The following is a 14849-nucleotide window of genomic DNA, read 5'->3' as shown; positions in this document are numbered from 1 at the left end:
GGAGAGGGGGAGGGGTGGAGAAGCAGATGGGCGCTTCTCCTATGTGCCCTGGCCGGGAATCGAACCTGGGTCCCCCGCACGCCAGGCCGACGCTCTACCACTAAGCCAACCGGCCAGGGCCAAACTGGATCACTTTTAACTTGAATTCAGCACTGTACTCAAATCTTCTCTGAGCTATTTCTGGGCAGAATGTGGCAAAATGTAATCTACCATAATATACCGGTAACAAGTGCAAAACAATGAGTGAAAAGACAACAAGCGCGAAAAAGTAGGAAATGCAAGTAAAAAAAATCTACAACCACTGTATAAGATGCACCCAGTTTTTCGAAAAGGGTGCGTCTTATACATGAAGAACACGGTAAGTGTGCTTTAGGAAAAATCAACCGGTATGCATTAAACTATCTTTAAACACATTCTAAAAGTCAAGTTCATACACTCTGCACTCTGACCTTTCCTGTTGGGGTGGTTCTCAGGCCCTTGGAAATGCAAATGGAGACTTTTCCTACAGAAAAGGCTTTTGGACGATTCTGGGTCATTGAATTGTCTGCTGATACTTTTGTTCACCATAAATAGGGTGAGCTAGGTGGCTGTCCCTGGTACATCCTTGTGTGACTGGATGGCTGATTGCCTCCTACAAACAGACAGAAAACAGCCTTTTTGAACTGGCTATTCTAACTGGGGGCCTTTTGCTTCTGCTCAGGGATTTGTTCAGCTCCTGCCCAAGGCTGTGTGGTGACCCAGAGGAGGGAGAGATGGAGGGAAGGAACAAGGCCAGACTCTGACTTGTCCACCCACAGCGTCACACACCTCTGCTGACTGTGTCCTTCAAAGTCGGTTTCAACTTGGTTTTGTGAAAACTAAGTGTCCTTTTCTGTTGTTGACAGGTGGGCATTGTGGAGTTCTCAGAGGCATTTTTATTTTATTTTATTTTTTTTATTTTTTTTAGTGAGAGGAGGGGAGGCAGAGACAGACTCCCACATGCGCCCCAACTAGGATCCACCTGGCAAGCCCACTAGGGGGCGGTGCTCTGCCCATCTGTAGCCCTTGTTCCATTTCACTGGAGCCATTTTTTAGTGCCTGAGACAGAGACCAAGAAACCATCCTCAGCACCTGGGGCCAACTTGCTCTAATTGAGCTATGACTGCAGGAGGAGAGGCGTAGAGAGAACGAGAGAGAAAGAGAGAGAGAGAAGCGAGAGGGGGAGGGGGAGAGAAGCAGATGGGTGCTTCTCCTGTGTGCCCTGGCTGAGAATCAAACCCAGGACTTCCACACGCTAGGCCAATGCTCTACCACTGAGCCAACCGACCAAGGCCCATTTTTATTTATTATTTTATTTTTAAAGAGAAAAGATTTTTTTTTAATTTCAAAGTTTAACTATAAATATGTGAGAATTTGTTCTAAAAGATAGATCAAGGGTACTGTTAAAGGAAGCAAACTCTGATGGGTTAAATTTCAAAAACTGGTGACTCCTGGCTCCCAGGTGGCATCCCCTGTCTCCACACCAGCACTGCACCTGGGCCACCACTGACCTCAGTGCTCTCTGTGGTGAAGCTGACTCCCAGCAACAGGCTTCATTGTTTAGGTGACTGCTGTGGAAGGGCCTCGCTCTGGTTCTTCTCTGGCAGTTAGGATTTGTTTCATCAGTCTTGGTGGCAGGGAGCCTTGAAATCCCAAACCCTCTGGATGCCCATTTCCATGGTGGCCCAGCAGCCCAGAACCATGTGGCTGACAACTGCTCAGCCAGACTGGAAATGTTACATTCAAGATCTAGAAGCAGGCCCTGGCTGGTTGGCTCAGCGGTAGAGTGTTGGCTCAGCATGTGGAAGTCCCGGGTTCGATTCCTGACCAGGGCACACAGGAGAAGCACCCATCTGCTTCTCCACTGTCCCCCCTCTCCTATCTCTCTGTCTCTCTCTTCCCCTCCAACCACCAAGGCTGTATCGGAGCAAAGTTGGCCTGGGCGCTAAGGATGGCTCCGTGGCCTCCACCTCAGGTGCTAGAATGGCTCCGTTTGCAATGGAGCAATGCCCCAGATAGGTAGAGTGTCACCCCCTAGTGGGCATGCTGGGTGGACCCCAGTCAGGCGCATGCGGGAGTCTGTCTCTCTGCCTTCCCACTTCTCACTTCAGAAAAATACAAAAATAAATAAATATCTAGGACCAGTAGGTTTCCTTGGCTGCCAAGACAGCCCCTAGCCAAGGCCACTGTGGCCAACGATGCGATTCTGCCTCCTTCCAGTTGACAAGCCCTTGGATCCAGGAGAAAACAAAAGGTGGACACATGCTGTGGTCTGTTGCCCCACAGAGCAAGCCTGTGGTAACTAAGGCAGTGCCCACCTACCTGGGAGATTGGAAGAGACATTTAGGAGACAATTGTAATCGGCAAAAGAGCATTAAGCTGAAGCCAAACAAAGTGAGTCTCCACCCTGTCGGAGACTTTGCCCTGAGGTGTCTATATGCTAGGGCAGCAGCACAGCTGGGACTAAGCTAACTTTAATTAACCTTGAGAATGAAACTGGAGGATCAGACTTCAACTCATCAAAGAGAGGATACTGTGCTCCCTTCCCCATCGTGTCCTGGCAGGTACTCCAAAAGCACAGGATGAGCTGATGTTGATATACCCAGCCATAGACTGGAGCAGGATGCAGACCAGTGGAGGGCTTGGTTTACATTGAAGAGGATGCTTTCAGGGGTGTGCTCTTGGCTGAGGGAGAGAACCACTGTTGATCTCCTTGGTGGCTGGGAATTACTGCTTCCCCTAAAGCGTTCAACCTCAGGTTTGTGTTGGAAAGCTTGGGGGGGGGGGCATAAACATCCATTACAACACCAACCTTGGTGAGAATCAATTTGAAAATTATTTTGGATGATTTTCCTGCAAAGATTATATTTTTTTTAAGTGAGAGGAGATAGTGAGGCAGATTCCCCAATTGTGAGGCACCTCGATCAGGATCTACTTGGCAACCCCATCTGGGGAAGATGCTCGAGTACCAAGCTATTTTTAGTGCCTGAGGCTGATGCACTTCAAACAAAGCTATCCTCAGCACTTAGGGCCACACACAAGCCAACTGAGCTGCTGGCTGCAGGAGGGGAAAAGGGAGAGAAAGGGGAGAGGGAAGTCAGGAGAAGCAAATGGTCACTTCTCTTGAGTGACCTGACTAGGAATCGAACCAGGAACTTCCATATGCTAAGCCAACACTCTATCCACTGAAACACGGGCCAGGGCCTGTATTGTTTTTCTCACACAAAAAATATTGCTATTAGTAGAATGTGTGCTTTAAATTGGTTGATGAGTGGGGATGATTTGAAGTAAACCAGTCACACCCTTTTTCCCACTCTTTTTGTTTGTTTGTTTGTTTGTTTGTTAAATTAAATTGAGGAGGCTTGTTATATAGGGCTGTATGGCTGGAGCTAGGTGTGCAGTTAGTTCCTGTATGTACCCTGACTGGTGATTGAACCAGCAACCTCTGGGCTTTGAGATGATGCTCTAGCCAACTGAACTACCCAGCCAGGGCTCAGATTTATTTTAAGTGGGCCTTGCATCAGGCTGCTCAACAGGCTTTTCTCAAGGGATAGGGCAACTCTATCTTTAAGTGGAGTATTCATTCCTTTCCTGCTTCTACTCCTAACAGGATCAGCTTTGGGAGCGAGCCACCCCTCCCAACTAGACACCAATATCCCAGCATAGAGGTCTTTTCCCCTGATCTGGCCCTTTAATAATGCCAGGAAAGAAGAGAGAGATAAAATAAATAAATAAAAAAGCAAGCCTCTCCCCTTCTGCATATGAACTCCCTCTCCACCCACCTGAAGCTTAGTTTCTATGTCATCATCTCATGTTTAAAATCTTTGTCCAACGGGAGGCAGACGTTCCCTGGGCCTGGCTTCATATAATGACACGGTATTCACTTTTCACCTCAGGAGAGCCAGTGATGTTTTATGTTCAGCTCAGTTAAGTCTTGGTTAATATTTAGCTCTGGCTTTAAGCACGGTCCAGATGCATACAGCCTGACATATCTACAGGAAAAACTGTATGGCCACCTGTGGGTTAAAGGAAGGAGTAGGCCGTCCTTGGAAGTGGCAGTGAGTGTGGGAGGTACGAGAGCTAGACCTTGAGCTGTTATTCTCGGCCATAATGGTCTGCCGACTCAGGTAGCAGAGCAGCAAAGGCTTCAGCTGTAAATACAGTCCAGTTCCTGGTGCCTACTTTCTAAATGAGCTGCTAGGAAAAGAGAGAGAGAGAGAGAGAGAGAGAGACTCTGCCTATGGGAATGTTTTCAGAAATTTACTTGTTAGAAGCCAAACAACCACTTAGGTAAAGGTTTCCTCTGACAGAGCATTTGATAGGAAATTCAGTGTTTTTAAATCTGGCAAAAATGTGGATGAGACAAGTGACTGGTGATAAGGCATTACTCATAGGCTCAGACGCTCAGTGTGCCAGCTACTGTGATTCTTATGATGCATGTTTCAGAAACCCCACTTGGATCTGGCCAATCATACATGGAAACCATGCTGATTCTCTTGCCATCTTTGTTCGCAAGGCCAAGGTTCATTTCTGGCTTCCACGGTAACGTGAGTGTCTTGACCGAACAGTCACATTTGGAGCTGACTAGAAATGTGCATCTCAATAGCCATTCACTTCCTGTCTCTCGGTGACCAGACTGCACACCCTCCCAGCACGGAGCACCTGTCCAGGACTGGCAGGGGCTGAAAGTTTCAGCAGGCAACACTTGTATTCCGTCATGGAGGAGAGGTTAAACTGTGTAAGCACACAGGCTCCCATTCACTGCCAGCTCTGGAAGTCCTGTCCTCCAGTCTGTATTTTCTTCTTTGCAGACCATTTGTGATAGATACATAAATCCATGCAAAAACAAAAAGAACTGCAACGATAAGGTGAGACTATAGGAGAAGTTGTTACAAGAAAAAACCCTTTCCCCTCCCCCGGCTCCTCCTCCTCCTTCATAAAAACAAGTAAAATTTTCAAATGAAATGCCTCAAACCCAATTCCTTCATTGTTGTCGTATGAGACATGCCACGATCTTAGAATAAATGCTAATTTGTACTTAGGGATGCCATTCCAAGGGACCAAGAATGGGTAATGGGTAGAAAGAATTTCAAGGCAGATAGAGTCTTTTTTTTTTTTTTTGTGATAGAGACAGAGGCAGAGAGAGGGATAGACATAGGAAGGGAGAGTTGAGAAGCATCAGTTCTTCGTTGCAGCACCTTAGTTGTTCATTGAGTGTTTTCTCATATGTGCCTTGACCAGGGGGCTACAGCAGACTGAGTGAGCCCTTGCTCAAGCCAGCGACCTTGAGCTCAAGCTGGAGAGCCTTGCTCAAACCAGATGAGCACGTGCTCAAGCTGGCGACCTCGGAGTTTTGGACCTGGGTCCTCCGCATCCCTGTCTGATGCTCTATCCACTGCACCACTGCCTGGTCAGGTGAGTCTCTTTTTTTTTTTCTTTTTTTTTAAGTGAGAGTAGGGGAGATAGACAGACAGACTCCTACATGTGCCCCAACCAGGATCCACCCAGCAACCACCATCCTCAGCACCTGGGATGATGTGCTCAAATCAATCGAACCAGGGCTGTGGGAGAGGAAGAGAGAGAAAAAGGGAAGGGGGGGGAACCTGTGTGCCCTGACTGGGAATTGAACCCAGGACTTCCACATGCCAGGTCGATGCTCTACCACTGAGCCAACTGGCCAGGGGCAAATTAATTCTATAACACTCATAGCCCTGTGGTTAGAGAAACAACCTCCAGGGAAGTGAGGGGCTAAAGCAGCCATCCAAAGTCTATAAATGAAATGGGTCCCCAGCGTACATTGAGTGCCCATCAGCAGGATGACTTCTGGGGCAGACAGGCGGGGCCTGTCTGATTGAGGCTCTAATTCCAACCTTCCGGTTTCTCCCACTTAAAGAGGTATGCTCTGCTTTTGGAGTTATATCTCTTTCAAGGATGACTTGCTCTCTCTGGTTGTTTTCTTATCCAAAAGAGGGAATAAACATTTTAAATTAAATGTGGATGCAGTTTTAATTCTGAAATTTAATCATGGCCTCCACTCAGTATTTAATTATGAAGATAAATCTGCCAAGTGGTGGGAGAGAATAAAACATAATGTACCCCATTGATTTTAGGGGTGCCGGATCACTGGATTATGCCTACCACTACCTATCTTCCATTAGTACGGCTACTGAAGAGCTGACTAAACCTAAGTGGATTGAGTAAGAAAGGTGTCGGGAGAGAGAGTAATACGGCATTGTGGCCTGTGTTGAATGATGTTAGCTTGTGTGTCAGTAACACAGAGAGTTCAGTAGTATTGGATATGGAGTTGAAGCTTTGGTGGGGTTCATGCCATAGCTTGGGACAATTTAAGATGACACAAGGAAAAGGATACTAGATGATGAAAGGACACTGCATTTCCTTCCTTGGCTTGTTTTTATAAAGAAGAAGAAAAATGAGAAGGCGGAGGATAAGGAGGAGGAGGAAGAAGAGTCATTCTCCATTAGGTGTGGCTGCAGCATACCCTGAGCTGAACTTGGCAGTGACCTTTCCTTCTAGTAACAGTGTGGGATCTCACTGCGTGGATTTCTGTGTAACAACTTGCCCTGTCACCTCATCTTATACTTACCTCTTTTTATTTTTACATGGGTTTTTCTCTCATAAATCTGAGCAAACATATTTTTCTAGGCCACAGTCAGTACTTTGGGGAACAAGGTGGCATCGATCATAGAGGCGGCAGGAATGGAAGCAGCACACTAACGACAAGCACAGGTAGAGCTCCGCGTCACTCTCACAGTCAGCCAGCCCTTGCTGGAAGAGGAAAGCTCATTTTTAAACAGCGTACAATCTGCGTGTGCGACACAGAGAGGGAAGCTGTTGTGTAAAACAAGAGAGGACGACATCCTGACGAACACCTGCATGTGTGTTAATTCTCCCTACCCTGGAAATTGTGATCAGTCCACGAAAGGGGCATCAGTTTCATTTCTTATCAATCATACTCATCTGCAATTTCAGGGGGAATATAAAGCCACTGATGGTGCAAGTGCCTGTCTATGACAGTGGCTGAGGAACGGCTGAGCCTGTGACATTGAAGGGCAGACGCTGAAAGTGCATGCGAGGTGGGTGAGGATGGTGGCGTGGCCCTGTGTGTGACGACGGGGCGCCCCCCAGCCAGGCACCCCCCAGCCAGGCACCCTGTAATGCTACATAGTTACTGGCTGGCACATGTGCTTCTGTCCTGGAAACAATGTTCTCAGGTAGTTGGTGTGCACTGTGATTTCCTTAGTGCCCAGCTTTGTCTGGAGTCCTTAAAAGAAACACCCTTGAAGGAGATGTCGAATCGCATTTTCATTTTCTTTCACTAGGAAGCCCATCTGGCATAAAAAACAACACTAACAACAACCCACAGTTTCGTGTTTTCTCATAAAGACGTAATTTTGCTTCATTCTTATTCATTTATTTTTAGTGTGGGGAGAATAAAATCCTTTCTCCATAAGAATCATAGTCTATTTTTTGCTTTTCGTGTTAGTGATCCCTACCCCTTCCTTTTCCTTGGCTCCCTTAAGAAAAATTAAAGCAATTTGACCATTTTTTTTTTTTTAACAAAGCAGGCCTTCTCTTGATAAATGCACTGATTGATGACCATAACCTTTTAAGTCCTTTTGGGTGAATGAATAACTCTTTGATTATATCTAAGGGGAAGAAACCAATAAATTTACATTCTGGGTCTTCAAATACCTTTTCCCTGCTTCTTCCTTGGATCTAATGTGTCTTAAATGAAAGAAGCAAATTCAGGTTTGGGGAGGCTGGAGGCGTATACATTTTAAGGAGCCCTCTTTAAGAAACAGAATACATAAATATCTTCCTTTTATAATTTTCTTTTACATCCAAGCAACTGAGATCCCTGAAGATGAAACTTTGTTGGCTCCACGGGTAGTCCGTCTCTACGGGTACCACCTTGTAATAAGTGTCCGCCGGCACTGTACACACTTGAACTTGCTACTTGTGGGTCTGAACACAGAAAGTGGAGAGCATGACTGTACAGGTACTAGCTAGGAATATACAAGTATAAATGTAAGAACACAAGATTGCATACTAGGTTTTAAACACACAAACACACAGATACAGTTTTCTGTCTTTGTTGAGCTTCAACCTTTCAAAGGCATGGCTGCCTCTTCTCCAGACTTTGAATGTTCACTTTAAGGGGGAGTTAATCAATTTAATACAGATCATTCACTCAGACAAGCCAACTTCAAACACTGTTCTCTGAATTGTACTCATGCTAAACAATTCCCTATTCTAGAAGCCAGGAGTGATGGGCGGGAGGAAGGAAGTGGGTGGGGGCAGGGAGCACACTGCTGGTTGGCAGAGCTGGGCATTATATTTGTTTATTTCTCAGGCAGTTCAGATACTGGTTTGGAGGTCTCCATTGAGGAGGGTCCTCTGGGTCTCCGTGGTCTCATTCAGTCGGGATTTGTCCTGCTTGCTGTCACTCCGTTCCCCATCGTCTGTGGTGCCGCTCACCTTGACCAAGCAGAGGACGTTCTGGAAGCTCTTCTTGAAGTTGTCAGACAGGAAGGCATACAGGATGGGGTTGGCACAGCTGTTAGCGTAGGTGAGGACCACAACAAAGTCAAATATGCCTTTGAGAGCTGGGGTGGGACTGATGGCCACGGAGACTGAGGAGACGTTGAAGATGTAGAAAGGGAGCCAGCAGAAAATGAAGACAGCCACCACGATGGACACCATCCGGGTGACCTTCTTCTCAGACTTCTTCCTCTTGGAGGAACCCACTCGGATTCCAGAGGACTTCACCTTGATGATAATGAACAGGTAGCAAAGACAGATGATGGTGAGGGGCACCAGGAACCCCAAGATGAAGGCATAGATAATGAACCCAGTGTACCATGCCCCAGATTCACCTGGCCAGTTAATGGTGCAGCTGCTTCTCCCCCACTGGTTGCTCCGAAGCCCCGCATATATCATGATAGGCAAGATGACCAGCAGGGAGACTCCCCACACAGCCACATTGATCATCTTGGCTGTCCGGGGTCTCCTCCACTTGGCCGACTTGATGGGGTGAACCACAGCCAGGTATCGGTCAATGCTCATGACTGTCAAGCAGAAAATGCTGGTGAACTGATTGATGCCATCCACGGTCATGACAACCCGGCAAATGGCCTTGCCAAAGGGCCAGTGGACCAAAGCCACCTGCATGGCCAAGAAGGGCAGACCCAGCATGAAGAGCTCGTCTGCGATGGCCAGGTTGAGGATGTAAATGTTGGTGATGGTCTTCATCTTGGCATAACGGAGGATGACATAAATGACAAGCGTGTTGCCACACAACCCAATGATGCAGACCACAAAATATATGAACGTAAGAACCGCATTGCTGGTCAGATCATAGTACGGCTCTGTCTGGTTGGAGCTGTTGGCTGCCACCACTGAGCCATTGAAGTCAAACGGAGAAGAAAGCAATGGTTGGCTGCAATTGAGTAGGTCATGCGCCATATCCATGGCTGCCTTAGTCTTAGGCTAGTTCCAACTAGCCAAAGGTCTTAGTCTCACCTTAATGGGTCCTGGAGGCAAACAGTCCACTGTGACATCTGCGGGGGGGAAAAGGAAGATTGGCTCATTAGTCAGAGGCTACTGAAACTCTCACCAGCTTCAACTGAGAGCTGTGCTATCTCTCCACATCAGTGTGGAGCTACTAGCCCATCCTCATCAGCATGCAGAATGTCTGAGTTGTTTTCCCAACAGTGGGGAAGAGTTTGGGTTAAGCCTTCATAGTTTATCATGTCATCTTTGGTGACGCACATGTGGGAAGTGACTGTGGCTGCAAAAAAAAAAAAAAAAAAGTACTTTGATCCCAAAGAAATTGACTGGTACAAAATGTGAAAAGGCAGAGGTTGGAGAAATCCAGTCTTTGACCTCAGAGTGTCTGACACTGGTGTTCTTGGGAAAACTACGCTGACCTGCCGACTTCTTTGGAGTTTTCCATTCTGAAAACTCAACAGTGGAAAAATTCTGGACTTTAGAGAAACAAACCAGGGTTCCATGTAACCTCACCTCATGCCCTGCACCTAACTGCTCTGACTCTCATTTGTTAGAAGGGGGGTGTCGTGAATGTTAAATGATGAAGTGTATGTGAAAATATCCAGCAGTGTGCTGGGCTCCTAATCAGAGCTCTATAAATGTTATCTTCCCCCCATTTTCCCTCCACCATCTCATTTATCTCCAATTTATTGACATCTGCCTACAAAATGAACCAATTTGTAGTCTGAAATATTAAAAAATAAAAACCTGGCTTGCTGGTGAACTGATTGATGCCATCCACAGTCATGACCACCCAGCAAATGGCCTTGCCAAAGGGCCAGTGGACCAAAGCAACCTGCATGGCCAAGAAGGGCAGACCCAGCATGAAGAGCTCATCTGCGAAGGTCAGGTTGAGGATGCACCTGTTGGTGATGGTCTTCATCTTGCCGTAGCAGAGTAAGGACAAAAACAGGAGGCAGGTCCCAAACACTGATGTAGCTCCTCCACACCCCCTTGGTCTTCCTAGCCAGCCTAGGAGGTGGGGAGACTTGTTTCCATTTTACAGAGGGAACTGAGGCTTAGAGAGTTTAAGTAACTTGCTCCCATAATGGGTGGAGCTGGGATTTGAACACAGGATACCCACATTTTCTGCACTTTTCTCAGCATCACAACTGCTCCTCAGGGGACTGGAAAACTGGCCGCTGACCATGGGCTTTGGTTGGCAGCGGCAGATTGCAGTTTTACCTCCAAGCTGAGAAAATAATTGTAACTACTGGCTTGGCCTAAGGCATAAAACAGTAGCTCATCACATAATCCAGTGATTTATCTACAGCCATTCCAACACCATCCCTGGGGGCTTCCTTATTCTGTACACCAAGGATGAACAAGACATGGCTGGTGCCCTCCTGCAGGTGATCGTCCAGCAGGCGAGACAGGCAAGGAGGCCAACTCCTACAGGGCGTGACTTGCAATGAGATATGAACAGAGGACTGGAAATTACCTTCCTCTCCTGGGGGATTCTGAGGAGGCTTCACAAGGGGAAGGCTGGAGCTGCGTTTGGAGTATGTGAAGAGTGAGGCAAGGAAGGCAGGGAAGGTGGTCATTCCAGGAAGAGGGATGATGATCAAAGGACAGGTTAGCACACAGTGGGAATGATTCACTTAGTGGACACATTTCCCCGGAGCAGGGCACTTGTCCTGGTGCCTGAGTGAAGACTGAAGACTGCTCCTTTACGCTTGGAGGGAATCCCAATGAGTTAGAGGGGACTTAGACAGCAACAAGTAAGTACCTGGGACAGCTTTGCCCGCCCTTTGCCTCTGATTCACTCTGCGCTCCAGGCGCGCTGCTCCTCCGTTCCATTTTAATTTCCCCACCACACATCTGTCTGTAAAGTATGATCTGGGCTTTGTGGCTGACCTTCCCGCAAAGCATTTTGGGGGTCCTGGGATTTGGTGTCTGCACTAGGTAAGAAGCATACACTGGCAGCTCTTAAAAGCAGAAGCTGTAAATAAACGGTTTTTAAATATCCCTAGATTACCTTGGGTTGTTTCCACTGGCATCTTGTCAGTTCCTTTAATTCTACAGACCCAGAATCCTATTTAAGCCACCTGCAGTGGAGTGTAATTAGTCACTAGAGTTTCCAGGGTCCCATCTGTGTAATGTGTGAGGTCACACGCCAATGTCTGGGTAAAACTGAAGCCCTCTGGGTCACCGGAGCTCTGTCCAGTGCTTTTGGGAAAGGGATGCTGACGGTGCAAACATGTGAGGGAGGGTGGAGTGCTGGTCTCCAGCCCTAACTCTGCCTTTTGGGCTGGAGGCTTACTCAGTATGGACCCCTCATTTTTTTCCTGAAATAGGCTGATAAGTAGCATTTTTCCACTTTTGTGAGAGGAGCAACTGGCAGGGTTCGGACCTAGTAAACTGGGGGCTCAGTCCGGAGGGGGAGGGCTCCTCCAAGGAAGAAATGAGTTTAAATCACAGTAATTCATTTCATCAACAATAAAGTTGCTGCCTAAGATCTCAAGGGAGACCTTCTGCTCCGTTTAAAGTGGAGTCCATTGCCGGGCAGTCAATACTTGTTGAATTATGTTAAATTAAATGCACAGGAAGTTAGATTTTGTGTTTCTTAATTTTTCCAGCCTAAGCATTGTTAGATGCTAGAAATGGCTGGTTGACGGTTTTCTCTGACAGGGAGACCTGGCTCTGTTGGAGAGGAGGGTTGGAATCATCTCAGGCATCTCCTCCTCTCCTAGAGAGGCTGTGCTTACCAGCCTAAGACTGACCATTGGGATGGAGACCAGGCATGGGGGGAAGCGGTGATCCTAAATTCTACCGTGCTTCAGTGTTTCCTTGTTCCTTAGCACCTTTTCTTCATTCAGCCCCCACCCCACTTCCCCTGGGGCCTGCTAAACCCGAGTGGATCTCGGGTTGGCTAGAGCGGGAGTTTCACTGGAGCCGAGAGACTGCAGCCAAGTGCGTGCGCCCGGCGCTAGAGCGCCTAGGAAAAGCCCAGGCGGCACTGTGAGAAGGGCAGGGGGTAGAGGCGAGTCTCCGGACAGCCCCGTTGGTTCCCTGCGCTGGCACGGAAAATCAACCGCCTGGCCATCCCGGCCCGGTGACCCTTAGAACCAAGGATTCCCCGCCAGTTCCAGGAGAACGAGGGGAAGATTGGAGATTGTCATGTCAGTATCCCCTGTCTCTATCGACAAAGAGGGTGGAGGCGTCAGAGCCGGTTGAGAGCTGGCGACTGCCGCTTAGACAGGCAAACACTAGACAGGCAAACTGTCCTCTTCGTCCGAGCGCTGGGGAAACGGACCCTTAACCATTAGGGAGGCGTCTACCAGGCCCCGCAAGGAACAGAGAGAAGCCCCTCTTTTCTCTGCTCCGTCGGCTGCCCCTCACAGATTCGAATCTCGGGGTGCGCGCCTGTAGGAGCTCCGACAGTGTCCCCACCCCCACCCCCGCCGGCCTTGATCTCCCCCCGTCGGACCCCTTTAAAGGAGGCTGGGGGAGAAGTTGCCCCATCGCAGCTACCACCTGGACACTCGGCTGGGGGACGACGAAGACTGGACAAGGGCGCCTGCTACCCTCACTGGCATGCGGCCGTGCTGGCACGTCGGTTTCAGCACTCATGGTCCACAGCCCCCACTCTCGCCAGGACACTCGCAGCCGTTCATTCTCACCAAAATCACTCTTAAATGGCACAAGGGCGGGGAACCACGCCCCGGGACCTCCACTCTGGCACACCGAGGCGCGCGCCACAGTGCCCCGCAGATCCACTCAGGTGCCCAAGTGCATCTCTCTCGCGCGCGCTCTCTCTCTCTCTCTCTCTCTCTCTCCTCTCTTTCACACACACACACACACACACACACACACACACACACACACACACAAACACGCTAACACACCTCACCTTTGCTTTTCTGCTGCAACCAGCTCGCTCCGTTCGCTTGCGCCCAGCGGCTGTCCCCAAGCCTGTCGGTCGCCCGCAACCTGCGCTGGGCGTCCCGACCTGCGGACTCCGCTCCCTCCTTGCGCCGCGGCGAGGTCGCGGGGTCCACAGACTCTGAGCGCCGATCCGCCGACACCAACAGACGCTCCGGGCACAGGTGGCCGCGTCCCCTGCACTGGCCCCGTGGAGCGCGGGCCCCTCCGCACATTTCCCCAGCCCCCCCCCGTTACGTCACGGTAGCTTCGCTCCGCCTTCCGGGTGCTGTAGGAAGACGAGCGAAGGATCCTGCCGGTGGCTGCGGTCACAGCTCACATGGGGCGGGGTTGGGGACCTGAGTGCGGGGGTGTGAAGTGTCAAGCGACTTCGGTCTGCCTCCCCAAGGCTCATGGCAGGGACAAGCGCTGCTTCCCTCTGATTTCACAAAATCCGTCCTGTTTCACCCAGTGTGTTCCACGCAGATGGAGTGGCCACTGAGAGTAAACCAGAGTCTCTGGGACCTCTGCCATCTCAGTCTGACAAGTTTTCAGAGCTGTCTACTGTGGGTCACCCCTGGGCACCGGGCTCCTGGCCATGGGTAGGGTAGGGAGAAAATGGATCCAGGGTGGAAAACCTTTCTCCGTGCAGTGCCCAAGAGCCTTGCCAGGGTGTGTGAGCTCGCCCTAGCATTCCAAAGTTCATCTTAAGGATCAGACAGAGGCTCAGACTCATCCTGATTGTCCCAGCTATATCCTGGAGGTTCAGTGGCCACACAACCAGTCCCCTTCCTGGAAGAGTCAGTGGGCACCTGCTCAGCCCAGCCAGCACACCCACCCTCCTTCCTGCCGGGAGGGAGCAGAGGAAAACAAGCCTGAAGTGGGAGTTATGTCAAATCAAGTTGCAGCTGTTTATTTTTTGACTGTGATGATTCAGCCTCTGTTCCAATAGTTTAATAAGTCATAATCAATTCTGCAACCTCTCCTTTCTTACCCTCCTCCAAGGACACACATGTGCACACGCACACACATACACAACATAATGGCAGAGGATGGGAAACAGAAAGCAAGCATAGCTAGTTTTCTCTGTGGGCTGAGCTGCCTTGGACTGCCCATCCTGCTATCTGATTTCCAATACATCACTGAAAAGTTCCAGTTCCAGGCTTTTTTGCAGGTTGGGTGAGCCCCAGGGATGGGTGAGTGACTAGGGGAGGGAGCCAGGGGATAAGGTAGCAGTCAGCTAGGTCAGACTGCATCTTGGGGTGCCTACCGAGAGGGTGGAAATCAGGGGTTTTCGCTGGCTTCTTCTCTGAGGTGTTGGTCATTGAAGAGGCTTGAATTTGTCATTTTGGGTCTCCTGGGCTAGAAGGAAATTGAGCTGGTGATTGTCTCATGTC

The 14849-nt window shown here is 49.1% G+C and overlaps 1 protein-coding gene across 1 annotated transcript; it reads right to left on the bottom strand.

The window, feature by feature from the left end:
* Window positions 1-7434: 7434 nt before the first annotated feature.
* Window positions 7435-13668, bottom strand: SSTR2 (somatostatin receptor 2). Its single transcript, XM_066234997.1, has 2 exons — window positions 13442-13668; window positions 7435-9599 (listed from the first exon to the last, which is right to left on the bottom strand). Exon 2 carries the CDS (start codon window positions 9508-9510, stop codon window positions 8398-8400), a length of 1113 nt encoding a protein of 370 aa, XP_066091094.1. The 5' UTR covers window positions 9511-9599; window positions 13442-13668; the 3' UTR covers window positions 7435-8397.
* Between the last annotated feature and the right edge of the window lie 1181 nt (window positions 13669-14849).

Source organism: Saccopteryx bilineata, chromosome 6 (assembly GCF_036850765.1).
Source record: "Saccopteryx bilineata isolate mSacBil1 chromosome 6, mSacBil1_pri_phased_curated, whole genome shotgun sequence".
Taxonomy (NCBI): Eukaryota; Metazoa; Chordata; class Mammalia; order Chiroptera; family Emballonuridae; genus Saccopteryx; species Saccopteryx bilineata.
The sequence above is the reverse complement of the archived record's forward strand: the minus strand, read 5'-3'. Positions and strand labels throughout refer to the sequence as shown.